Source organism: Leptonychotes weddellii, chromosome 11 (assembly GCF_054177405.1).
Source record: "Leptonychotes weddellii isolate Sample4059 chromosome 11, ASM5417740v2, whole genome shotgun sequence".
Lineage (NCBI taxonomy): Eukaryota > Metazoa > Chordata > Mammalia > Carnivora > Phocidae > Leptonychotes > Leptonychotes weddellii.
In genome coordinates this window covers 75,961,227-75,986,746 of record NC_138379.1, presented here as the reverse complement: position 1 = coordinate 75,986,746, position 25,520 = coordinate 75,961,227, and the positions used below count along the sequence as shown (strand labels likewise).

The window sequence follows — 25,520 nt, the reverse complement described above, 5'->3', positions numbered from 1 at the left end:
TTTTTTAAAGATTTTATTTATTTATTTGACAGAGAGAGAGAGAGATAGCGAGAGAGGGAACACAAGCAGGGGGAGTGGGAGAGGGAGAAGCAGGCTTCCCGCCGAGCAGGGAGCCCGATGTGGGACTCGATCCCAGGACCCTGGGATCATGACCTGAGCTGAAGGCAGTCGCTTAACCAACTGAGCCACCCAGGCGCCCCAGTAATAACTTTCTAATACTGCAGTTGAACTTTCTGTGATGGTAGAAATGATCCACATCTGTGATGCCCAGTGTGATAGTCCGTAGCTGTATGAGGCTATCAAGCACTTTAAACATGGCTGTTGGACCGAGGAACTGAATTTTTATCTAATTCTAATTAATTCAAAATGTAAATATCTACATATGGCTAATGGCTATTAAATGTGGCAGTGCAGGGCCTTCTAATGTTTCCAAGCAAGAGAAACTAAAACATCACCAACAGACAAATGCCCCTGAGCCAAGCGAAGCCCTGTGGTGTTGCCATCAAGGCTAGCTGCACTGTGCTATCTGGGATCCTAAGAGGTCCTTTGGTGGCTGAGGCTTCCTATGAGTTCATCCTTTCCTTGAGCCAGGCCTTTTTAGGAATGCAATTCTGACCTCACGGATATTTGAATCACAATTACACCTGTGTCGGTTAATTTGCCACTAATGAATTAAATCTCTCCAGAATTTCATTTTGTATCTCCTCTTGGCTCACTACATTCTAGCCACAAGGGCCATTTTTGTTTCCAAAAAATGTCAAGCTTGTTACTACTTTAGGGTCTTCAGCATTCTGACATCTCTGCCTGAAATACACGTTCCCTGGTCTCTTCACAGGCTGGTTCCTTCTCATCCTTCAAGTCTCAGCTCAATGTCACCTCCCTGAGAAGCCACCCATGACCACCTTATCTCCTCCCTATCCCCAGGCTCTATCACATTGTCCTGTTTCACTCTATAAATAGCACTTAATCATATCTAAAATTATCCTATTTTCCTCATCTCCATTTGAATGTGAATTCTATGAAAGTAGAGATCTCCCCTGGCTTGTTCAGGATGGACAGTGTTTGGCACAAAGAAAATGGAAGCCTAGAGAGGGTAAGTGATTTCCCCAAAGTTGCACAGCTAATGTTGGGGCCAGACTTTACGAATCTAATTCAGTGCTCTTTTTGTTAAAACATAGATATTCTGCTCAAATTCTCTTCCAGAGAGGAGAGAGAGAGAGGGAGGAGAAGGAGAGGGGGAGATAGGTGTGGGGAGGGGGGAGAGGAAAAAAGGGAAAGAAAGAGAATGCAAACTTAGAAATTTCCATAACATCTAGGCCTTGACTTTTTGAACAGGTTTTGCTATGGCCATTTACCCCCAAAGACATTTGTTCTAGTCTTACACATAGTTTATGACCTCCTGCTGTATACTCCCAGAAGGTGGGGGATGTTATCCAGGAAACTTGTGGACAAGTTTTTGGCTGAAGATAATTATTCCAGGTCCTAAGTCTCCCTACTAATGCTCTCTTCTTCACAAATGGCCTTTTATCCAATTCATAATAATATTTCTGGTAGAAATAATCAATCCAAAAGCAAACAGTCATAGACATAGAATACACTTTGTTATTGACTGACTGAAAATTGCAAAAATTGCCTCCCTCATTAGTTTTGTCTGAAAAAAAACAAAAACAAAATAAAACTGACATTGGCGAAAACAGCAAAATTTTTGACTAAATTTGAAACAATTTCTGTCAAATAACACCAAGGAAAAAGGGACTAGCCAGAAATAACGGCCCCCCCAAAAAACTTACAAAGGGAGAAATTATAAAATTTTATATGGAAAAAAAAAAGTAAAGAAAAGCACAGAAACTGACAGATGATTCATATTCGAGCTGCAAATCACATCCCTGTATAGGATAGCAGACACACGTGCAAACTAGGTTAACAGAGGAGGCAGAAGCCCCCAGCCTGGAAGAAAAGAAGGTATGGAAATGTATTTCTGCCCTGCTCACTTACCTTTCTTTTCGGCACTGAACACGATGAAAATTTCTATGAAATGAAAATGGGTGAAAAATGGAAATGGTTTAACGACTCTCATAAAAAAAAATCGACCAAGAAATAAGATTGGTTCAACAGATTTGTTTCAGAAACAATTCCTTCCACGCTAACTAAGCAATGTTGGTATTCTTATGAAAACGTCAGTATTCAACTCAAGGTGTCAGGTGCAAAGCATCCATGGAGTCCAAAGGTGTTTTCCAGCTCCGGCCACCCGGGGCGGCGGGGTGGGGGGAGAGGAGGGGTGCCCCGTCCACTGCAGCATCGTTAGCCGGCCTGGTTAGAGACTCGCTGCCTTCTTTTCTCTTCCCTCAGCACCAGGCTCAACTCAGGCCGGCCAGCGCCAGGGAACAACCGGCAGCGGCCTGAATTAAATCGCTCACCGCGAACAGGTCACTGGGACCAGCGCTCCGAGACGCGTCCGCGAAGCCCGTCGGGAGTTGTAGTCGCTGCGCGCTCGCGGAGGCGGGGCGCGGCAGCCGCCGGAGCGCCGAGAGGGGCGGGGCCGCGGCTGGGGTTGGCGCAGGCGCACAGCTCTGGCCAGGCAGGATGGCGGCTCTAGCGCCTCAACCCAGCAAGAGAAAGCGCGAACTGGACGGCGAAGAGGCGGAAGCCGCCAGCATAGAAGAAAAGGAAGCGGGCGTTGGGAATGGTACCTCCGCCCCTGTGCGCTTACCGTTCTCCGGCTTTAGAGTGAAAAAAGTGCTGAGGGAGTCTGCGAGGGACAAAATCATTTTTCTCCATGGGAAGGTACCATTAGGGAGCTTGGGACGGGGATGCGGGTCGCAGTGAGCCAATCACTGCCTTGGAGGCGGATTTTTTTTTTTTTTTTTTTTAAACCGGAGCTCGGCCGGAAAATACCAATAGCACTACCGGGGGGGGGGGGAGGAAGAGTGTACCACTAGCCTGCGTGAGAGCGGGCTTAGAATCCTTAGAATCAAGGAAATCCACGGACGTAGGGTTAATTTTCCTAAGTCTTCCTTTACTAAAAGTAGCTAACATTTATAGAGAGTATTGCAGATTAAAAATCACCTGTTGAATTCCCAAACCGTTCATCATGTATTCATTTAACATATAAAGGTGCTGGGAACCAGTAAATGTACCTGGATCGTCTGTGGAACGACATAGAGACTGTAGGAGATAGGATCTCAGCCCTGAGGAGACAGTTTATTAAATTGCTAATTCAGTTGCACATTTCATGCACTGAGCTAGGTGCTGGGGATGTAGAGATGAAAGTCACCATCCCTGATTTTCAGGAATGCAGAGTAGACAGATAGGTACAGCTGGCTCTAATAACATGTGCTCAGCTCTATAGAAGGGATTGAGGAGAGACTGAGACCGTCCTGGGAGCTAGTGAGGAGGCCCAGCCACAGGTAGGTATTAGGGTTCCTTAGAACTCCTAGCAAGAGCTCTCATTTTGGGAGGATCAGGGGGACCTGGGCCTAGGCTACCATGCCTGTGTGTCTCTTGTTTTGTTTGCAAGATTCCATCTAGTTCTCTTAGCCCCACCTGTCTTCCATCTGTAGCACCTGCTGAAGATTTTAGCCATGAGAACTTTTGAGCTAGGAGTTAATTGCGATACCCAGATTCTAGTTTCTGTTTCCACATTGACTATTCGTGTGACCTTGGGCAAGTCACTTAATCTCTCTGACATGTTTCTTCATCTGTGCAGTGGGGAGAATTTGACAGAGGCCCTGCAAGCCTAAAGTAGAAGAAAGTGGAGAAGCTTTGCATCTTTCAGAAGAAAGATGTGAGTGCTGCCCCAAGGATTTGGGTTAATGAGGTGGCTGCTCTGGGAGAAGAAACAGGAGGCCCCAGAGCTTCTGCCTCTGCTCCTGGGCTCACTGATGGTGTCTCTGCTTACAGGTGAATGAGACCTCTGGGGACAGAGATGGAGAGGATGCTGTTGTAATCCTAGAGAAGACACCGTTTCAGGTAGAGCAGGTGGCCCAGCTCCTGACGGGCAGCCCTGAGCTCCAGTTGCAGTTCTCCAATGATATTTACAGCACCTATCACCTGTTTCCTCCGCGGCAGTTGAGTGGTGAGCAAGTGGTGGCTGAAATGGCTTCATGTGGGGAGAGGGGGTTGGTGGGACATTAGGGGGTGTGGTGGTTCCTCTGCAAAACCGGTTTGCATATTCTAGTGCAACAGTTTTCAATGGAAGCAGGAGGGGATTTTGCACCCCGCCTCCCCAGGAGACATTTGGCAAATTCTGAAGACAGTTTTGGTTGTCAGAACTGGGGAAAAGGGGGTGCTGCTGATACCTAGAGGGTAGAGGCCAGGGATGCTCCTGAATAGTCTACAAAACAGAGGATGGGACCTCATAACAAAAAATGTCAGTAGTGCTGAGGTTGGTGTAGTATATTTGGGGAAGGGAGTGTGATTCCTGGTATAAAACATTTCATCTACTAACCCAATAATAATGATTGTCAACACTTACTAAATTCTTATTATTGTGCTAGCCACCGTTCTAATTATCTTACATGTGTTATCGTATATAATACTCGAAGGTAGCCCAGTTATGACTGGACTTTACAGGTCAGGGAACTGAGGTTTTGAAAGGTTAAGTGACTTGTCCAAGATCACACAGCCAGTAGGTGGCAGAAAAACTAAGATCTTTCAGTAGACAGAGGACTCGCTCACCACGCTGCTGTGGGGCTGAGCAGTGTGTAGGGTGCTGCAAAGACCAGTTACTTCTCTGAAGGAACTCACTTTTAGTCCGGGAGACAGTGAGTGCAATCGAGGGGGATGGACTTGGGAAGGGCAGGAATTCATGGGCTAAAAGGCAGAGATTTGTTTTGGATTGCCAGGATTTTTTATTAAGAAGAGGAAGAATTTGGGGTATCTGGGTGGCTCAGTCGGTTAAGTGTCTTCCTTCAGCTCATGATCTCGAGGTGCTGGGATCAAGCCCTGCGTTGGACTCTCTACCCAGCAGAGAGTTTGCTTCTCCTTTTCCCTCTGTGCGCTCTCTCTCTCAAATAAATAAAATTTAAAAAATAATCATAATAAGAGGGGGCGCCTGGGTGGCTCAGTTGGTTAAGTGACTGCCTTTGGCTCTGGTCATGATCCCCGAGTCCTGGGATTGAGTCCCGCATTGGGCTCCCCCTGTTCTGCAGGAAGCCTGCTTCTCCCTCTCCCTCTGCCTGCCACTCCCCCTGCTTGCACATGCTCTCTCTCCTACTCTCTCTGTCAGATAAATAAATAAAAATCTTTATTAAAAAAAAGAGGAAGAACTTATTTATTTCCTTTATTTTGTTTTAGCTTCCATGTCGAAAGCTAGGCGTGATGTGGGCTTTTTCCCTTTAGATGGTTAGGTTTAATAGGCAGCCTTGTTGGAAGCATGAAAGAGACCAGTTGACCTTGAAGATTCCTTTCAACTAAGAAATTCTGGGATTGACTTTGTCGTATGCGGCAGTTTTGTAATATCCTTCTATCTTTTTGTTTGTCCTCTGGCATTTAAGAGTAATTTGGCTTTACAGATACCCTTCCACAGCCCTTTTGATAGGTTTAATCTTTTCTACACCCCCAAGAAAGGGTGCTGTTATTTGTTGTCCTTTGGAAATATATGTGAACACTTGATGTGTAACAAGGAAGCCTTTCATGACCGAAGGCAGAGCAGCCTGGTCCTCCGCTGAAAGCGAGCCAATCCTGATTGGTTGGAGTTGATGGAAATGGACAGCTGTATTTATTTTCTCAGGCGCTGACATTTAAGCAAGTGTAGCCCTCAACAGGGGGTGGTGGTAGCAGGACAGAAGGCTCTGTAGCCAAACACCACTTGGGGCAGCCCCCAGACTATAGGCTCTGAGGTCACTGTTCTGCCGCCACCCCTTTCTCTCGCCTTCCCCAGTCCCTCTGCCCACACTCCCCACCCTCAGTCAAAATACAGAAGGTTCTGCTGCACAGAGAAACCCTGTGGAATTCGCAGCTTTGCCTTTTCCTTTTATTTTTCCAGTACTTCTGCGATACCGCATACAGGTGGTGGTGGCCGCTGCCCTGGCTTTCTATTTTTGTCTTTTTTTTTTTTTTTTAAGCTAAGCACTGAAAGAGGCAGTCAGTTATCCGCTCACTACAGGTCTTCCTCCCCACTCAGAACCCCAGATGTCTCCTGCCTTTTCCCCAGTATTGTCCACTACCATCCCCTACCCCCCTGGGAGCTTCAGATTTGAACTCATCGTTTCTGGGGCTCACTGTCTTTGCATAAACATTAGTATACACGCAGCTCATTTTACTTTTATTTTCCCTCGCCAAACTAGGTACAGTGAGTGGAAGTCATAAAAATTTGTTTCAGGTCTCAGCCCCTCCTCTCTCTCTCGTATGGCCATACACCCTGTCCCCTGGATGATAGTCTAGATCAGGGGTTGGCAGACTTTTACTGTAAAGGACCAGAGAGGAAATACTTTAAGCTTTATGAGCCACATCAGTGGTCTCTTTCACATATTCTTCCTTTTATTTTCTCTCTCTTTTTTTTTTTTTAAACAACCGCTTTAGAAATGAAAATGCCACTCTTCGCTTGCTGGGTGTAGAGAAACAGGCCACGGAGCTCATCCTCTGGCCATAATTCATTAACCCCCGTTCCAGATTCTTTCCCACTCAAAGTGTGGTCTGTGGACCAGCCGTACGGCTATCATCCTGGAGCTTGTTAGACATGCCGAATCTCAGACCCCGCTCCGAAGTCAGAATTAGTATCTGTGTTTTAAACGCAACCCCCCCTCCCCCAGCAAGTCACATGCACATCAGACTTTGAGAAGTACTGGTTTTTAAATACCGTCTGTGTGTGGTGATGCCCGTGTTTCTTTCTCCATATCCATCCCTCCCTCCAAGGACTCCAGGCTCATTGCAATAAGCGCCTACCTGACATCTCTCTTCGGAGGTCCTAGGTACCTCCTAGGTAAAATGTGAGACTCAGACACACTAATGTCTTTAAAAACACTTAGCACATATTGAATAATAGCTGCTATGATTATTCTCACGTGCGGGGCCCTACGCTGGGTCCTGGAGCTTGAGATGAATAAGACACCCGCTCTGCCTGTAGTCTTGTTTGGGGAGGGACGTTCCACCAGTTACTATGTGAAAGAGGGAAGTAAACTCAACAGGGTTTGGTCATTGCCTGGATGTAGGGAACAGAGGTTTCGACCCACTAGGTGCTTCCTAAATGCTGCTGAAAAATGAACCCACAAACTGACTAGGCTGTTTTTCCTGTGGGCCAAGTGTTCCACAACCACGAGGTGGCGGCATTGCCAAAGTATTCCTGTGGCCGGCTCCTTTGGCCCCTTTGCTGGAGTCTTCTGGGCCCTGGCCCCACCTTTCCAATCTCAGAGTCTGAGTCACCAGCTCTTAACACTGCCTGGAGAGGCCTTAAGGCATGGTTCCTGCAGCCTCTGCCCCCGAAGCCCCCTGCACAGTTGCCATTTTGAGGTTTTCTGACATCTCTGGCTATTCCTCCAGACGTCCTTCCCATCATACTGCTTGCTGAGGGAAGCCCTCTGCACCCCCAGTTTCTGAGCTGACTGTTCTCCTGATTTCTTCTGCTATCTCTCCACTCACTGGCAAATTTCTTCTCTTCCAGCCTGAAGGTTTTGCATTCTCCTTTATCCCTCCCAAATTCTCAGCTGTCCCCAAGAGGCTGCCCGTTGGAGCCACTCATGGCCCCCCACCCTGTTGACACGCTAGAGAGAGCCAGGGGTGTTGGAGTGAGACAGGCTCGGGTCCTGTCCTAGTGCTAATTCTTACTAAGTAAGTGTGGCCTGAGACAGTGTCATGCTGTTTCTGAGTTTAGTGTAGTGCAGAGCTGAAGAGCAAGTCTCGGGTCAGACATCATCTGTGCTGGAATCCTGGCTTTGCCGTTTCACCAGCTGTGAAGACTTGGTAAGTTTTTTGTATTCGTTTAACAGAGACGAAGTGCCTTCTCCGTGTTTGGTGCTGTGCTAGGTGTATGCATTAGGTATTCGCTGTGTCCTTGGAGTTGTAATGGAGGGACAGAAGCAGCTAGCAGACAAGGAAACAAGCGTTTCAGTGGCCGTGAGCTAGAGAGGGGCTGCTCGGGCTGTGGGCCCAGGAGGGCTCTCTGCAGAGCTGACACTCAAGCTGAGACCTGCAGTATGGAAAGGAACCAGCTGTGCAAAGAGCTGGTGAGGGGGGTGGGGGAGTATTTGGGGCTGAGGGAACAGCATGTGTCATGGAGGAGGAAAGAGGAACAGAGAAGAGGCTGTTCTGTCAGGAGCTTGAGGGGGCAGTTGATGGCTGTGGTGTGCAACACAGATGTAGTTAGGGAAGTCGCTTCAGTTATGTTCTTGTTAAATTAGGTTAGTAACTGAACATATCTGGAGATGGTTATGAAACAAATGACATAAGGAAATGTTTTAGGGGCACCTGGGTGGCTCAGTCGGTTAAGCATCCGACTCTTGATTTCTGCTCAGGTCGTGATCTCAGGGTCGTGAGCAATCGCCCCATGTCCGGCTAAGATTCTCTCTCCCTCTTCCCCTCCCCTCCCTTAAAAAAAAAAAAAAGAAAATGTTTTAGCCTCCGCCCAGAGTGAGAGATACATCTTACATTGTGACCCGGTACTTATGAATAAACACACGTGGATATAAGAGAAACAAAAGGTTCACAAAACAATACTCACCCTTGCTTTACCGGACACTCACTAGTATTTTCAACTGAATTCCAGTCTTGTCTGTTTCCTTTTAAATGCTGGTCTTAACTTCCTAAATTAATCTCATCATCATTGTCATGGGTTATGACCCATGGAATAAGGCATATAAAACACTTGGCACAGTGACTGGCATATGATGTATATATGGTTAAGTGTTAGTCATCTTCTGTTATGGGGTTTCTCCCTTTAAGATTGCATGAGCCTTAAATGGAACAGTATAGATAACGTGGGAAAATGCCTGGCCCTGACCATGGGCAGGTTTCCTTTCTTCCCCCTGTGGCCATGTGGCAAACGGGAGGGCCGAGTGGGCCAGATGGCTGGCATGTCAATGCTGCCCCGGCCGTCCATGCAGGGCAGAGGCTGGATCATCTGCTTCTTCGGCTCTCACGCTCTCACGCCTATGGCCATCAATGGAGCCCTTTCATAAGATCTCTGTTCTCTCTTACCTGGGAGGCGTGGGGGGGGTGGGGATAGTAGAGAGAGAGGTGTGACTCAGAAATCCAGACCGTGTCTAAAAAGGCCAATTGTTTTCCCCAATGTAGAGCAGGGGCGTGGAATCTCGGGTTCAGAGGAGGAAGGCGTCTGTGTGTGAGTGAGGCCGGGGCAGGGAGTAGAGGGAACCTAGGAATCACATCTTCTTTTGGTTGCAGAGAACTCTGGATACTTTAGCTATAGGCATGGTTTTCTTCCCTGTGCTCCTTACAGAGGCAAAACCAGGACCCCTGGAGTCCAGAGTGAGGGCTTGTTTGGAAGGAGCATTTTAAAAACTAGCCATTCCCATAAAAGTTTCCTCTGGTAGCATTGTTCACGATAGAAAAAACTAGACACAATCCAGATATCACCAAACAGTAGACTGGATAAGTTAATCAAGGTGTTTCCCTGCACTGGACTGCTTCTTCCGTGCAATGAAAATGAATGAGCCGCAGCTACACACATCAAGAATCTCACCATGTAGAGCAAGAAAAGCAAGACACAAAATATACACAGTGTGGTTCCAATTAGATAAAGTTGAAAAACAAGCAGAACTAAACAATATACTGCTTAGGGATGCATGCATAAATAATAAAGTTAATAAGACAAAGAAAGAAATGATGAATGCCTAATTCAGCAAAGCGATTATCCCTGGTAGGGGGAGGGCAGAGGGGACATCCAAAGTTTCTCGGGCTGCATGCTGCACGCTCCGTGCATGGGTGTTCTTTTGTTTTATTTTAGGTCTTTAAACAGTACCTATTTTATATTTACGTACATATGTGTGTATATATAAAAATGTGTATTCACATACAAGTTTTATATTGTACAATGTATTTACCAATTAAAAGTTAAGAACAAAACAAAAACAAAGTTAAGAAAAACCAGCAGGTCCTTAGAAGAGCTAAGAATTTTCTCCCACTAATTTGTAGAGTCCTGCCTTCATTCTCAAATTTGGTTTCCAGTCACTGTAACTGAGAGTGTTTGATTAAGGCCTCCTTCCTCTGGGTTTTGGGTGCTAGCAGACTTCTATTTCTGCATACCACCTTTTCTCTGGCGCAGGGAAGTGGTGGGGCCTGACTCTTTTCTCTGTGCTCCAGCATGGGGCCAGCCCTGGCAGAATAGGGCAGTGTGGGGAGGTCCCCCAGCTACTGGAGGAGAAGGCTCGGTACCAAGCTCCGTGGGCTCCACCCCAGCACGTACTGGCATGGGCCTGTCACCCCATCCCCTGTGGGTATTCTCGGCAGGCCTCCCATTGCAGCTGAGCTGAAGGATAAGAGTTCTCGGAGCAGTGACCAACAGGGAAAGTCTTGCCAGAAAGGTTACCTCCTGGGCGGGGTGTTGAAGAGCCCCATCGTCTAACATGAGAAACACCCCAGGCTTTCGGCCAGTGGGTGACACCAGGGCAAGTCATGGAATTGCTCTGAGACTCAGTTTCTCTCAGTGGAAAACGAGGAATCAGATCGCTGGCTAGCCCACCTCCGTGGGCTTCAGTATCCTATGAGAGCATAGAACCACAGTATCTCAGGTTTGAATGGAACTCTAGAGGTTTATTTAATAGTGTGATTCTTAACTAGAACTATTCATCACAAATGCTTATGGAGCTTTCTTGAATACAGAATCTGGAACTACTGAATAGGTCTCTCTGTCGTAGGGGTAGGCCATTCATCAAAGTCATACAGTCACATGGTCAAGTCATCAGATAGTACTGAAAGGCTTATATACATGGCCAGGAACAGGCTTTTGTACCACCCTGCCCCACCCTGGTCCTACTTTCCAGAAACAACTACCATGAAGAGAATTTCTGGGGTTAGTGCTTCTGGTAGTCTCCTCTAGACCCTTAACTGAAAAGTGAGATAATGCAACTCCTTGATTTGTCACATTTTGACCTTCTTGGTCCCCCACGGTGGAGATGGAGAGGTTTAGCTCCTTTATACATTTCACACCCTCCCTCCCCTCTCCTTCCAATTTTTAATGTTTATATTATTATTTTTAGGGTTTTTAAAAATTGCCTTTGGAATCCTAAATACACTGAAACCTGTAGCCCTTGATCCCTTTCCTTGAGGTTGTCACTCTGTCAGTTAAGAATATCCGTCCGTGCCTCTAGCCTTCACTTGCTTTGCTGTCTCCTGACTTCTCTGTCAGCCATGCTTGTATTTCGCATTGTTTTATGGTATGTTCTGTTGCATGATTGTAATCAAGTCTTGTGTGCTTTGTCTGTAAGTGGATTCTGAGCTGCCCGCCAGTAAACAGCGTTTACATTATGGTGGCCAGATTAATGTGCACTACACACTCAAGCAGAGTGCTGGGATTCTAGTTCCTCTCCCACCTGCCCAGTACTTGAGATCCCCATGCCCCTGGAAGGAGGATGCGTCTGATGTCTAGGTCAAATGGATGCCCTGTTCTCACATCCCAGCAGTTCCTCCAAATCATGCTGCTTTTTAGTTTACTTCATATTTGAGCCATTTTTTTATGTTTTTCCTTTTTCATAAAGTTTCTAGTTGCCTCTTTTTTTTTTTTAATTGTGGTTAAAAGAATCCTGAGCCTTTACTCTGTTTTTGAAATTACCCAGCCACTTAGTTTAATAATTCATTACATGATAAGTCCTTCCTTCCTGGAAATATTGTTTCCAGAACACTCTCTCCTGCTGCTCCAGTCTGGACAGCTGATTCTTTATAGGCATGCTGTATGGCTGTCAACTTGAGACATCCTGTCGCAGCGTTGCTGGGTTAGATCCACCGTTCTCTGGATTTGATGTCTCTCTTTAGTCTCTTACTTAGCTGAAGTACAGTCTTAAGTACTTCCTCAGAAAGAACACATGAAAGGTAAACCTTGAATCCTTTATTTTGCCCTCACTTTTGATTGATGGTTTGACCGAATACAGAATTTAAATTTCTTTTCCCTCAAAACATTAAAGGCACTGATCTGTTGACTTCAAGCATCCATTGTTGTTAACAAGACATCTGATGACAGTTTGATTATCATTTTCGTACAGTTAACTTGATTTTTCATTTTCATTCTTTTTTTTTTTTCTTGCTTTGTTAGTTTCCTTCTCTGGAAGCTTATTTTGGTATGCTCTTTATCTTAGGTGTACTGAAGTATTGTAAGGCTGTGTCAAGGTTGGATATTTTTTTCATTCATTGTACTTGGTACTTTTGGACCCTTTTGATTTAAAGTCTTACGTCATTATTCCGCTCTGTACATTTTTTTCTGTTATTTCTTTGATAATTTCCTTCCCTCTGTTTCCTTTATTTCCTCTTACTGGAAACCCTATTAGGTGTTAATCTCCTAGAGTGATCCTGTATATTGCTTCTGTTCTCCTGCTTTTCCCATTTATGTCTTTTCTTTTTACAGTCCAGTAGATTGTCTTAACTTTATCTTCCAGACCTTTCTAGTGAAGGTTTTAATTTGGCAATCATATTTTTAATTTTCTTCCCTCTGACTCTCTATTTCATTTTCTTAGCATCTTGCTCTTGCTTTACAGGGTCCAAATTGACTTTCTCTGACACACTAATTAGAATTATTTAAAAAATTATTTCCTGACCCATCCATGATCTTATTTCCTCTGGGATCTGGTTCTGGTTGTTTATTTTGGTCATTCTTTTTCAGGCTGCTGGTTTTCTCAACGTCTGGTGAATGTTAGTTCATTTGTGTTTAAAAATGAAGAAGCAGGCTGATAATATAGTGAGCTGATGTGGGGTTTGTCCACCATCCACTGGTAGGTCTATTTCCACAACAGTCCTCCTGGATGCGTAGCCGGCCCTGTGCTGTGTGGATGGGGAGCGGGCCTTGTTGGCGCAGTTTGATCGGCACGCTGGAGTCACCAGCACCCACGCCGGACCCCTCACGCTCTCCTGTCCACTATAGCTTGTGGGCTGCTGCTTTTTGTATGGCCTGAGAGCCAAGAATGGGTTTTACATTTTTAACGGGTTGTTTTAAACAGGAAAAAACTAAAAAGAATATGAAAAAGAGACAGCATGACCTACAACACCTAAAATATTTACTGTCACATTTTGCAGAAATGCTTGTCGACCACTCTAGTCCGTGGTTTTCTGTCTTTGGATGACGGCCCTCCTGTTCATCTGGCATTAAGTGCCTACCCCTGGGATGAGGGTATGGCATTGGATGGAACCAGTTGGTACAGCTGTTCTCTAGATGCCCTTCGGTTGATCCCAACTTACAGCTTCATTTCCCTTCCTCTGTACCTGGGTACTTGGAGACAGCTAGGTATGTACTGTCAGGCCAGAGGTCACATAAAGGATCAGCCCATTTGTACTTAAAAAAGAAAAGACCTTGGGGTGCCTGGGTGGTTCAGTTGGTTAAGTGTCTAAGCTTTGGCTCAGGTCATGATCCTAGGGTCCTGAGATCAAGCCCCATGTCGGGCTCCCTGCTCGGCGGGGAGCCATGCCCCCCCTTTGTGCTCTCTCTCTTTCTCAAATAAATAAACTCTTAAAAAAAAAGACCTTTATGTAGATATGTTCATATATATGTAAACTCGTTAAAGACTGGGATAGTAAATACCCAACTATTGTTAGTGTTTATTTCAATGAAAAGGTTTGGGTATTAGACTTCTGAATTATTTGAGAATTTATTCATGTGATGCTTGGATAGATATTTCTTAGGATGTTAACCTCATCACCAAACAAAACAAAGAAGCAGATGATCAGATTAGCCTGGATTGGAGCCTCTGCCCCTCCTTCCTTCATAGCCTGAATGACCCTCATTACATGGGCTTGTCAGTTCATCAGCAAGTACTGCATACCCCCAAGATATGTGGACCCCAAAGTCTGGTGAATTACACCTGTCTACGGAGATGCACCTGTGAGATGCTAATGGAGAGCATGAAGCTGTGGAGAGGTGCACACTGGGAGCGGGTGGGGTAGAGTGTGCGGAGGCAGCTCCACCCCACAGCTGGGGACATGGTGGCCCCTGGGACGGCTGGACATGGTGATGGGAGGGCGTTCTGGGAAGTAGAAGGGGTGTTCTGGGTAAGGACAAAACTGTGGACAGAGCTGTAGGGTGGGCTCTTAGCATTAGCTGGGCTTTGAAATGGGGCAGGGGAAAAAGTGAGTGAACCCACAGGAATCTATTCCTTTGGTTTCATCACTTGAGACCACTTAAAGATGGCAGATTGCTTTCTTTTTTTTCCCTAAGATTTTATTTATTTGTTTGAGAGAGAGAGATAGTGACTGAGAGCACAAGCGGGGAGGAAAGGGAGAAGCAGACTCCCCACTGAGCAGGGATCCTGACGTGGGGCTCAATTCCCAGGACCCCGGGATCATGACCCAAGCCAAAGGCAGGCAGTTAACCAACTGAGCCACCAAGGTGCCCCAAGATAGCAAATTTCTGTCTACTTTTCTCCCTGGGTGCTTCAGAGCTCCTGACACCAGGGAGCCAAGCCCCTTGTGGGGCTTGGAGGGACAGTAGAATAACAACAAGCAGACATTTCAAGATGGAAAGGCCCCTAACACCTGGGTAAAATTCTTCAGCCAGAATCTGGGGTCTTCCTTTCTCTTGGCGGTCTAATTGGCTCATGCTCTCCTTCCCCTGCCACCTCAGCTCAAGGAACCCTTGCACACTGCCTCCTCTGTGTCCCCATCTCCTCCCTCTGTTCAATTCTCCATTTAGACTCATGGCTTCCATGAAGCTGGGAGAAGCCATTGCATTCAGAAGCGAGAAATTGAGTAGATCCTGAGCTACTGAGATGTAGTCACCATCACAAGACTGGTGTTCTCGTTCTCTCTCCCAGATGGGGCAAGGTCCCAAGACTTTGTGGCAGTCTTGAGGCTCAAGTCAGCAGAAAAGTCAGCTTACTCAGGACCAGTGGGTGAAGGCGGATCACCCACAGGATAGCTGGTTTCCCTTCGTTGCTTGGCTCCGGCTGGCGCTGCCAGCCTGTGGCAGCCTGGTTCTGATCCAGACTTCTTAGTGAGTGATAACCTAAAATTCTGGTAGTCCTGGGCCCCTCTCAGTGGGGAATATACCCTGTTTCTTTGATCTTCTGCCCGCTTCCGGCCAGTGCACACAGTATGGCAGTGTCCATGGATGTAGCGCCGAGACCGGGTCCGTGTGCTCCTCTCTGAGTAAATAAGGCAATGCCTCTAGGCAGGAAGTTGAGAGAGGGGCCATGTTTTGGAACTCCCGAGTGTTCGGTCCAATAGCTTTTGTAGACTGGTCTGCTTAACCCCAGAACAGCTTCTTCCTGGGTGCGGGGATGTGGGGGTCTCTCAGCTCTAAGGGCAGGACTGTCTGTCCGTGCCTCCATTATCTCATTCAGTACCAGTTCTCAGTCCTTCTGTTCAGATGGAACTTTGTGGGATGCTGTAAGCCCCACAGCCATCGTATAGCAGCATTTCCCATTCCTAACAGACCGCCTCTGATACCATGTAACCAAAGGCCGGCCGCCCCAGGCAGCCCTGGAGCAGCATTCAGAGTTGCCGAATTTGCTTGTGAGCCATTGGGTCCTGTCATTCGCCCCTCCTCTCCCTCCAGGGCCTCCGAGAACTGAGGAGGAGGAGGGAAGGAGCCTGTCAGATCCAGGTCCTGGCTAAAATCTGCATCTGCCTTTCCTCTGCCTCTAATAGCATCTCTGAGCTGTCCTGGAGACAGGTAATTAGTGGTTTGAAGGTTCGCTGTGGAGCGGCCAGAGCTTCCAGTAGGATCCCGACCACACCCTTCATCCCTGTTTATTTTTGATCTGGAAGTCTCTTCAGGCCTCCCCTTGAGTACTTCCAGCATCCCTGTGGTGCAGGACACGGACCGCGTCCTCTCCAGCCTCCCGCCTGCTCTCTGGCCACCATGAGGCCCGGGCTGAGGAGAGGGTCACCTCGTCAGGGGAGATTCCCCAAGAGGAGTGAAAATAATGCAAGTCCCCAGGAGATCCTGCAGCCCCTCTCCTTGCCAGCCCTCTGTCCGGGTCCTTTGATAGAGCACCCCACCATCCGCCCTGTCACCTGGGTGGCTCTGCTTGGCCCATGTGGAAGAGGGGTGGGGGTGGGCTTCACACGCAGCTCATGCTTTGCTGTTGCTTCTGCCCGGCTCCCCTGAGCCTGCACATCTGGGTCAAATAAGTTGAAACTGGCTCATCGTAATGAAAGGAGAGCAAAAGCCACGGACTGAGCCATAGAAATTACCTCATCATGTAGAAGTCATCAGTAACGGCTGGAAAGCAGTCTTGTTTGAACATGTGTATGGGAAGGAGCGCAGACTGTCTGTGGTTTGCATTTTCATGTTTCCTGTGCAACAGCGTCTTCCTGGGGATTTGGCTAAGCTAGCTTTGGCAGAGAGCAAGAAAGGCAGCCGCTCTGTTCCTCTCCACAGCCCTGCCTCCGCCTCTGAAAGCACTTGGGCTTTCGCATCCGGGTAGAGGACAGGGGGTGGGTTTATTCCGGGAGAAAGCCTTTCAGGAGACTCTTCAAGGGTCTTATGAGGCACGCCAGCCTGCCCGCCTGAGCTGCGGAGAGAAGGAACGTGTGTATAGGGCCGCTTTTCAGCTGGGGTGCATTGGTACGACCACTCCTGCTGCCAAAACATCCCTGCTGCCCCAAGCCCCACAAGGGCTGCAAGACCACCACAAGGCCCCTCTCCTCGGAGCCCACCCCAGGCGTCCCCTTCCTCGAGAGCCAGCACTGGCATCTTTGGTGGGGAGCAGTGGGGGGTGATAAAACACACGCAAGTCGAAACAGCCGTTGTCCCCTATGGTAAGCGGGATCGTCTTCAGTCCCTCTGTGTGCCCCACCAGAGCCTGTTCTAGCCCAGCCTCTGGCAGCAGTTACCCCCAGAGCTGAGGGACACGTGCCTCTGCCCTCCCTCCCTCCCCAGGACACACGGCAGAGTGCAGCGCTGTTGCTGATGGATCCCCAGACCTCCCAGTCTGCAGCCCCAATCTCTCTGGCACCTTATTATGCCCTTTGGTTTTGCTGACAGCTGTTTACATGTCTTTGGGAGGGGTTGGAACTAATCATGTTTCTCCTATCTGATAAGGCTGCTTTTTGGAGACCCCACCGTGGTCGTACAGGTTCCTTAGGGAAAAGTCTGAAAGAATGGCCCTGTGGCACTGGGAAAGCAATACTGCAGCGAGGAGCCAGACGGCTTGGGTTCAGATCTCAGCTCCACCCCTTACTGGCTGTGGGGCCTTGGGCAAATTACTTAACCTCTCTGGGGCTTATTTAAGGAGCGGCTTATTTTTCAGCTCTTAATGTATTTGTTACATAAGTGATCCACATTTGTTTTAGAAAATATAATGTCCCCCCAAAATTAATTTGAAAGGTTACAATTATATATAACTCCACCACCGAGAGATAACCTTTCAACATCTTGGAATATGTCCTGAATTTTAGATTTTTTTCTGTGCATTCTTATGTGTATGTGGCATGATGTATATTCTGTTCTATAATCGTATTGTTAGGGCCTAATATGTGTCAGGTGCTGTTTTAGGAACTGCACACACAGTATATAAAACAAAGTGTCCGCTTTCAAGGAGCTTACGTCCAGTCAGAGGAGATGAACCATAAATAAATAGGTCAAGTGGCAATAAACAGGTAAGAAGAAAAAGAAAGCATTGTACAATATTATTACAGTATTATTATGTTCCCTATGCTGTACCTTTCCTCTTCGTGACTTATTTATTTTATAACTCGAATAAACTGGTTTTTTTGGTTGTTGGTTTTGTTTTTTAGATTCCACATATAAATGAAATCATACGGTATTTGTCTTTCTGTGACTGAGTTATTTCACTTAGCAAAATAACCTCTAGGTCCATCTGTATTGTCGCAAGGGGCAAACTCTCACTCTTTTTGATGGCTGAGTACTATTCCATTGTATAACATACCACATCTTCCTTATCCATTCATCAGTCAGTGGACACTTGGGCTGCTTCCATCTCTTGGCTATTGTAAATAATGCTGCCATAAACATAGGGGTGCAAATTTCTTCTTAAATTAGTGTTTTCATTTTCTTTGGGTAAATACGCAGTAGTGGAATTATTGGATCACCTGGTATGGTAACAGATAGTGACTACACTTCTCTTGGGGAACGTTGAGTGATAAATAGAATTGTCAAATCGATATATTGTACATCTGAAACTAATATAACATTGTATATCAACTGTACTTCAATAATACATTTTTTCTTTTTTCTTTACTCTTTGTTTTGTTTTGTTTTTATTTATCTACTTCAGGGGCGCCTGGGTGGCTCAGTTGGTTAAGTGACTACCTTCGGCTCGGGTCATGATCCCCGGGTCCTGGGATCGAGCCCCGTGGGGCTCCCTGCTCGGCAGGGAAGTCTGCTTCTCCCCCTTCCCCTACTCATGCTCTCTGTCTCTCTCGCTAGCTCGCTCAGTCTCTCTTTCAAATAAATAAAATCTTCAAAAAAAGAAAAAGATTTTATTTACTTGAGAGAGAGAAAGCATGAGCTGGGGGAGGGGCAGAGGGAGAGGGACAAGCAGACTCCCCACTGAGCTGGGAGCCAGACATGGGGCTCAGCCCCAGGACTTTGAGATCATGACCTGAGCTGAAGTCAGACACTTAACCAACTGAGCCACCCAGGCGCCCCTTGATAAAACATTTTTTTAAAATAAAGCATTATAACGGAAACAGAAGGACAGGGACGTGGGCTTCCAGTTAAAAGGGGGCATTTTGCCCATCTGCTTCCTCTAAAACCCTCACTAAAAATGACATTAAAGGAATTACCTTACAAAAAATTATGCCGTAGAGACTAGAGAAGGAAGAGGAGACAAGCCTAGGAAATGACCAGGGGAGGAGTGACTGACCCAGCAGATGTGCGTGAGGGAAACCTGAGCCGGCAGGTCCCATAAATCCCGTCCCATTTCACACGACTGGTAGTTGCTGCTCCCAGAGATGCAGCCTCTGGAGAGGTTCAGACAGGGTCTAGAGATTCTAGTTGCGGTGGAGGGGGTGCTCAGGGTACTGAAATGTAGAGGGTTAAGTGGAAGTTTACATATTCGGTGTTAGATCACCCCATGCTCTCTCCTGCCACGCACCAGCCGCTTCTCCTCCTCATGTCTCAGGATGCTGTCAGCCAGGCTTACACCTCCATGTGTAAAATTGGGAGAGTCATGCATGGAGAATCTGACCAGCCCAAGAGAGAAGACAAACTCTTCGGGGTTCTGTCATGCAAGAGCATAGCCCATTCATCCTAAAATGAATCTCCAGGTGAACACCCCTATGTCCGCAGAGCTTCCCATCAGCTTTTTAGTGCTCTGCCCTCAAATATGAGTGAATGGACAGGCAAGGATGATCAGACTTGAGTAAAGTGTCCATTGATAAAAGAAAGGAAGGAAAAGAAAAGAACTTGGAAGAAACAAAAACTATGCAGGGAGAAGAAATTTGCAAAAACTGTTATTAATGTCCGAGACAAATTATGGTCTATCAAATGCATAAGAACAAGATGCGGTCAATGAGGAATTTTTTTAACTGTTGTTAGAAATTAAATATGTAGCAGAAATGAAAACTTGAATAGAAGAGAAGAAGCTGAAGAAAACTTACTTAAAAGCAGAGCAGCCAGCAGAAAATGGGGAGAGAAAAGAAAAATGGAAGTGGAAGATGAATATCCCGATAGGTGTCCCAGAAAGACGGGGGGGAAAGTAGGGAAGAAAATGACGAAAGAAATAAGATTGTTTCCCAGGACTGAAAAACGTGATTTTTGAGATTGAAAGGGCTCAACAATTACCCAGTTCAAGGGATGAGTAGAAACCACTCCCAAGACCCATCAACACGATTGGGACGTCGAAGACAACAAGAAAACAGGTCAATATAAAGGACTGCGGATCAGAATGACCTCAGACTTCTCAACAGCGCATCACAATCTAGAAGATCAAGGAGCTTTCAGATTTTGAGGGTCATTGCTTTCCATCGTAGAATTCTTTTGCCAGACTCTTGATTACATGTGACAGTAGAATAAAGACATTTTCAGATGTTCCGGGTCTCTAAACGTATCTCCCTTGTACCCTAGCTCTGGAAGCAACTTGACTTTGTGCTTTAGTGTTGTGGTCCTTGATGTGTGGTCCCAGGACCAGGACCAGTGGCAGCAGCTACACACAGGAACTTCTTAAAAAGGCATACTGGTGGGCCCCACCACAGATGTCCTTAGTCAGGTGGTTCTGATGCACCGTGAAGTTTGAGAACCACTGCTTTAGTAAAATAAAGGTGCAAACAGGAAAGAAGGAGATAGTGGACCCAGGAAGCAAAGTAGGGGAGGCAGCCCCAGGATAGTGGTGCACGGAGGTCCCAGGGCACAGCTCCGCACAGCACCTGCTGGAGCGAGTCAGAGGCTCTGGGAGGATACATTGCTTGTGTTCCTCCCAAGTTTTAACATTAAAAGGAGATTTTTAGGGGCGCCTGGGTGGCTCAGTAGTTAAGTGTCTGCCTTCGGCTCGGGTCATGATCCCCGGGTCCTGGGATCGAGCCCCGCATCGGGCTCCCTGCTTGGCAGGAAGCCTGCTTCTCCCTTTCCCACTCCCCCTGCTTGTGTTCCCTCTCTCGCTGTCTCTCTCTCTCTCTGTCAAATAAATAAATAAATAAATAAATAAATAAATAAATAAAGTCTTAAAAAAAAGATTTATATAAACAGAAGAAGTGGGTGTGGGGGTGAATTAGTGACAAGTTTACAGAAAAGTGAGCAAATAAAAGAGTAATTACTAACTCCGTATACCAAAAATTGTTCTAAAGAGGAAAAACAGTCCTAGTATTCAGCAGTGCACAGCATGTAAATCGTCATAGTAGTGTTGACATTGAATACTGACTTACCCACAGTTGTAATACAGGAGTATTGTGAGGACAGGGGTTGTCGGGGGAGTATGTGTGTGTGTGCATGTGTGCATATGCTGGTAAAAAAGCTAAACCCTTATCTTCCATAATGGGAAGTTAATAAGTAATAGTAAAAGTGAAAAGTCAAGGGGGAACAACAAAGAAAACTATGTGTAATTTAGAACTGTGGAAGTACACAAGCAAAGAAATGGCAAGAAGAATTGAAAGTGGTGGGTGGGAAGGAGCAGGAAACTTAAAACCAAACTTCACGTGACTCTAACCTATGCACCAGCCCACCTTGAATTAAAAATAAAAACAAAGCTTGAAAACGCATGCGAGGTGGGGAGGCTTCATAAGGAGTATCAGGGAAGTCCTCTTAATGTATAATTGTCCCTTGAGCAATGTAGGGGTTATGGGTGCTGACCCCCCCATGCAGTTGAAAATCCACTCCCACCTAAATTAACTCCCTGCTAAAACTCCCTCAAAACTTTACTCCTCTCCCCAGACTTAACCCCTCATGCAATTGAAAATCCACACATAACTTTCAACTCCCCTAAAACTTGACAGCCTCCTGTTGACTGGGAGTCTTGCTGGTGGCGCGAGCAGTTGATTCACATGTAGTTTCTATGTTGTATGTATCCTCTCCTGTATTCTTACAATGCAATAAGCTAGACAAAAGGCAGTGTTATTAAGAAAATCATAACAAGGGGCCCCTCTGTGGCTCAGTCAGTTAAGCGTCTGCCTTCAGCTCAGGTCCTGGGATCGAGCCCCGCATCGGGCTCCCTGCTCAGCGGGGAAGTCTGCTTCTCCCTCTCCATCTGCCTCTCCACCTGCTCATGCTCTCTCTCACTCTCTCTCTCAAATAAAAAAAATTAAATCTTAAAAAAAAAAAATCATAACGAAGACAATATACACTTACATTAGGCCAGTACCCTATTGTATTTTTTTTTTTTATTTATTCATGAAAGTCAGAGAGAGAGAGAGAGAGAGGCAGAGGCAGAGGGAGAGAAGCAGGCTCCCCGCCTAGCAGGGAGCCCGATGCGGGACTCGATCCCAGGACCCTGGGATCACGACCTGAGCCGAAGGCAGACGCTTAACCATCTGAGCCACCCAGGCATCCCCCCATTGTATTTTTATTGAAAAACATCTTGTGTAAGTGAACCCATGCAGTTCAAACCCATGTCGTTCAAGGGTCAGCTGTGTTGTATTGTGAATATTATGAGAGATGGGTTTTTGAGGGGTTTGGCATTGTTCCAAGCTGTTTTTGGTTTTTGTGTGTTTCTTTCTTTCTTTCTCTCTCTCTTTTTTTAAAGAATACCAGTAGGAGGGCAGGAGTGGGGTGTTCCTTGTTGTTCTCTAGCCATAGGGAAAAGGTGGGGAAGGTGCCAGGTCCTGCTCACCCTGGACAGGTGGCCCCCTTAAGTCAGTTTGCTAAGTGGAGGTTGGCAGAGGGCACCAGGAAGGTCGTTAAGCCTCATCTGCTGACCCATGGGGGTTGGCACCATGGCACCCCTGCCAAAGCCTGGTCCTGAGCCAGACGGAGCAGTGGGAGCGAGGGTGCCCCAGGTTCTTTCTTTGTGAAACGGGGCTCATAATAATACCCACCTCACATTGGTTGTGGGGACCGAATGAGTTAATATACACCTAGGACTTAGCACAGTGCCTGGTATGTCTGTTGGCAGTAAGCTCTGAGGGTCCAGAGGATATCAGCATCTTTTTTTTAACTTTTTATTAAAAAAATTTTTTTTCAACCCTACAGAAAAGTTGTAAGAATGGTGCAAAGAACTCCCTTCTAAAAGCCCTATTGTTGGAACGCCTGGGTGGCTCAGTCAGTGAAGCGTCTGCCTTCAGCTCAAGTCATGATCCCAGGGTCCTGGGATTGAGTCCTGCACCAGGCTCCTTGCTCAGCGGGGAGTCTGCTTCTCCTTCTGCCTGCCGCTCCCCCTGCTTGTGCTCGTTCGCTCTTTGTCTCTGACAAATAAATAGATAAAATCTTAAAGAGAAAAAGCCCTACTGTTGACATTTTGCCACATTTGCCTTTTCTTTCTCCACATATACATATCATATTTTGTTACTACTGTTATTACTGAAAAGTAAGTGGCAGACATCCTAACCCTTCCTTGCTAAGCACTTCAGTGTGTGTTTCCTAGGAACCAGAGTAAAGTGATCGATTTTGGAAATTTCACATTTATACAAAGCTAGTTTGTAATGTCGAGACCATTATTACATTTTACCAGTTGTTCCAATACCATCTTTCCAACAGGATTCCCCTCCCTTGTCCACAATCCAGTCCTTTAATGCAGAACGGTCCTTCTGTCTTTCTTTGTTTTCTCCAACTTTGACCCTTTTGAAGGGTTGTAAAGCCACGTGTTGTGTAGAATGTCTCTGGAGTGGGGCTGGCTGACACTTCCTCATGATCAGATTCAGACGACGCATCTTTGACCGGAATAGCACGGCACATCCCTCTGGAGGCACTTCATGTCGGTGTGTCCCATTCGGAGTGATGTTAACTCTGGTCACCTGGTCCCTTTGTCATTAATAAGTAATCTATGGGGAGATAGTTTTGAGACTGTGTGTGGGCACCTGTTCCCCAACATATTTTTACCTGGTGGTTTGAGCATTTTTTTGGGCATTGACACTTGACCAAAATTCTCATGAGGTTCACTTGCAGGTCAGCATCTTGATTTGGCATTTAGGTAGACACCAACATTTTCTTTTGCCTGCCAGTGAGAAACTTTGCATTGGGAAACATTGATTTTTATCTGAGAGATTTTATTCAACATTGGCTCAAAATTGCCCTTCCTGGTTTTAATGTCTAAAGGGCCAGATTCATTTATCCACTTGTTCAGTGCCTACTCTAGGCCAAGTGCTATTCCAGGTGCTGGGGATAAAATGATTTAAAACCTTTTTTTTTTTTTTAGATTTTTAGTTATTTATTTGAGAGAGAGTGCAGGAGCAGGGGTGGGGGGCAGAGGGAGAAGCAGACTCCCTGCCAAGCGCGGAGCCTGATGCAGGACTCAATCCCAGGACCCTGAGATCATGACCTGAGCCGAATGCAGATGCTTAACCAACTGAGCCACCCAGGTGCCCCTAAACTATTTAAAGGCAGAGGGAAACTCCTGTCCTCCTGGAAGGTACATTCTAATGGGGGAATCAGACAATAAACCTGCACTGTATTGTCAGGTAGGGAGGAGTGAGGAAAAAGCAAGCCAGCAAGCAAGACAGGCAGCGACGCGGTACGGGGAGCTTCTTAAGCCAGGCTGCCAGAGAGCTCTCCCCTTGACTCAGGTCAGGAGGCCTGCCTGGCAGTGGGAGCAGCTGGTCAGAGGTCTAGAGATGGGATGTGAGTTAGTGGGACTGTAAGGAGGTCCGTGTGGCTCGGGCAGAGACATCAAGGAGGAGATGATAGTAAATGCATTGGAGAGAGGGCTGGGGCAGGGTGGCCGAGGGCTGTGTCAACCATGACAGGAAGCCAGGGGAGTGGTCCAGGTTTGAGGGGTGCAGCCCCTCAGGGGGCACAGAAGCCAGCCCTCACCCCTGATGCCAGCGGGTGAGGCCGGCCCGCCCCTGCCCTGGGCTTCTGGGGGTGGTCTGACAGAGACCGGATGCCAAGGGGTAGATTGACTTTGAGGGGGCCCGGGGTCCACCAGTGGGGCTTCTGCATCCAGGCCGGAGTTTCTCAGAAAAGGAAGAACGATGGCAGGAAGTGAGCAGTTGGAAACTGCGTTGTTGTGTTTTCCCTGCCGTTGAGAGGGAAGGCAGGAGGGGGCTGGCTTGGAGAGGCCCCTGCTTCCCAGCACCCTGGGTGGCTGGGCAGTCTTTGACAAGCCTTGGCAGACAGGCCTGCTCGCGGGCCCAGCGGCTTTCTGATCTGGAACAGCCAGGGTGCCGCAGGCTGTGGGCCCAGGGCTGTGTGTTCTTGGCCAGTGAGGCAGGCTATTCTCCAACGTGCGAGCTGCCTTTGTCCCCGGCCATCTCCCCCATACCAAGGGAACAGCGTCGCTCACCGCTTTACCAGCCCGGGCTACCAGAGTAACCACAAACACAACAACAAGGAGAGCTAGCATCTGAAGAGCACTTTTCTGTGTGGGGGCACTTTCTAAAGGCTTTCCATCTGCTGCTTACTGACTTCTCATAACAATGTCCCGGTCACATAACTACGAAGTGCGGATTGGAACCCAGGCTGACTGGCGCCAGAATCTCTGTTCTTCTCTGCCAAGCTACGCTCGGATAAGGATTTATCTAGGGCCCACTACAAGAGTTAAGGGGATGCCATTCGGTCTGTTGGTGGCATTCTCTTGCCTCTTGAGTTCTTGGTGTACTTGAGCCTGTCACCCCCGGCTCTTAGGGAGTGTTGGGAGTGAGGAGGATCTATTTGCTACTGCCCAGACCATTGGGGGGAGGCCTCTGTGCCTCCCTTTCAGGGTCAGATCCAGAGATTCCCAGGAAGTGGGATAACAAGGTGCCTCCCGTGGTCCAGATGACATGTTTTATTTAATGTTGATGACAACTCCATGGGGCAGATTTTATGACCACTCTTTTTTTTTTTTTTTTTTTGCTTTATATGTTCTGTTTTATTTTTTTTTCTTATTATTTTTTTT

At 47.0% G+C, this 25,520-nt stretch overlaps 1 protein-coding gene across 1 annotated transcript in view; it reads left to right on the top strand.

Moving 5' to 3' along the window:
• Window positions 1-2,537: 2,537 nt before the first annotated feature.
• Window positions 2,538-25,520, top strand: part of DCPS (decapping enzyme, scavenger) — a 37,221-nt gene continuing 14,238 nt past the window's right edge. The window contains exons 1-2 of the mRNA XM_006731332.3: window positions 2,538-2,784; window positions 3,901-4,075. Of these exons, the coding sequence (XP_006731395.1) occupies window positions 2,584-2,784; window positions 3,901-4,075 (376 nt within the window). The 5' untranslated portion in view covers window positions 2,538-2,583. The remainder of the gene's footprint in view (window positions 2,785-3,900; window positions 4,076-25,520) is intronic.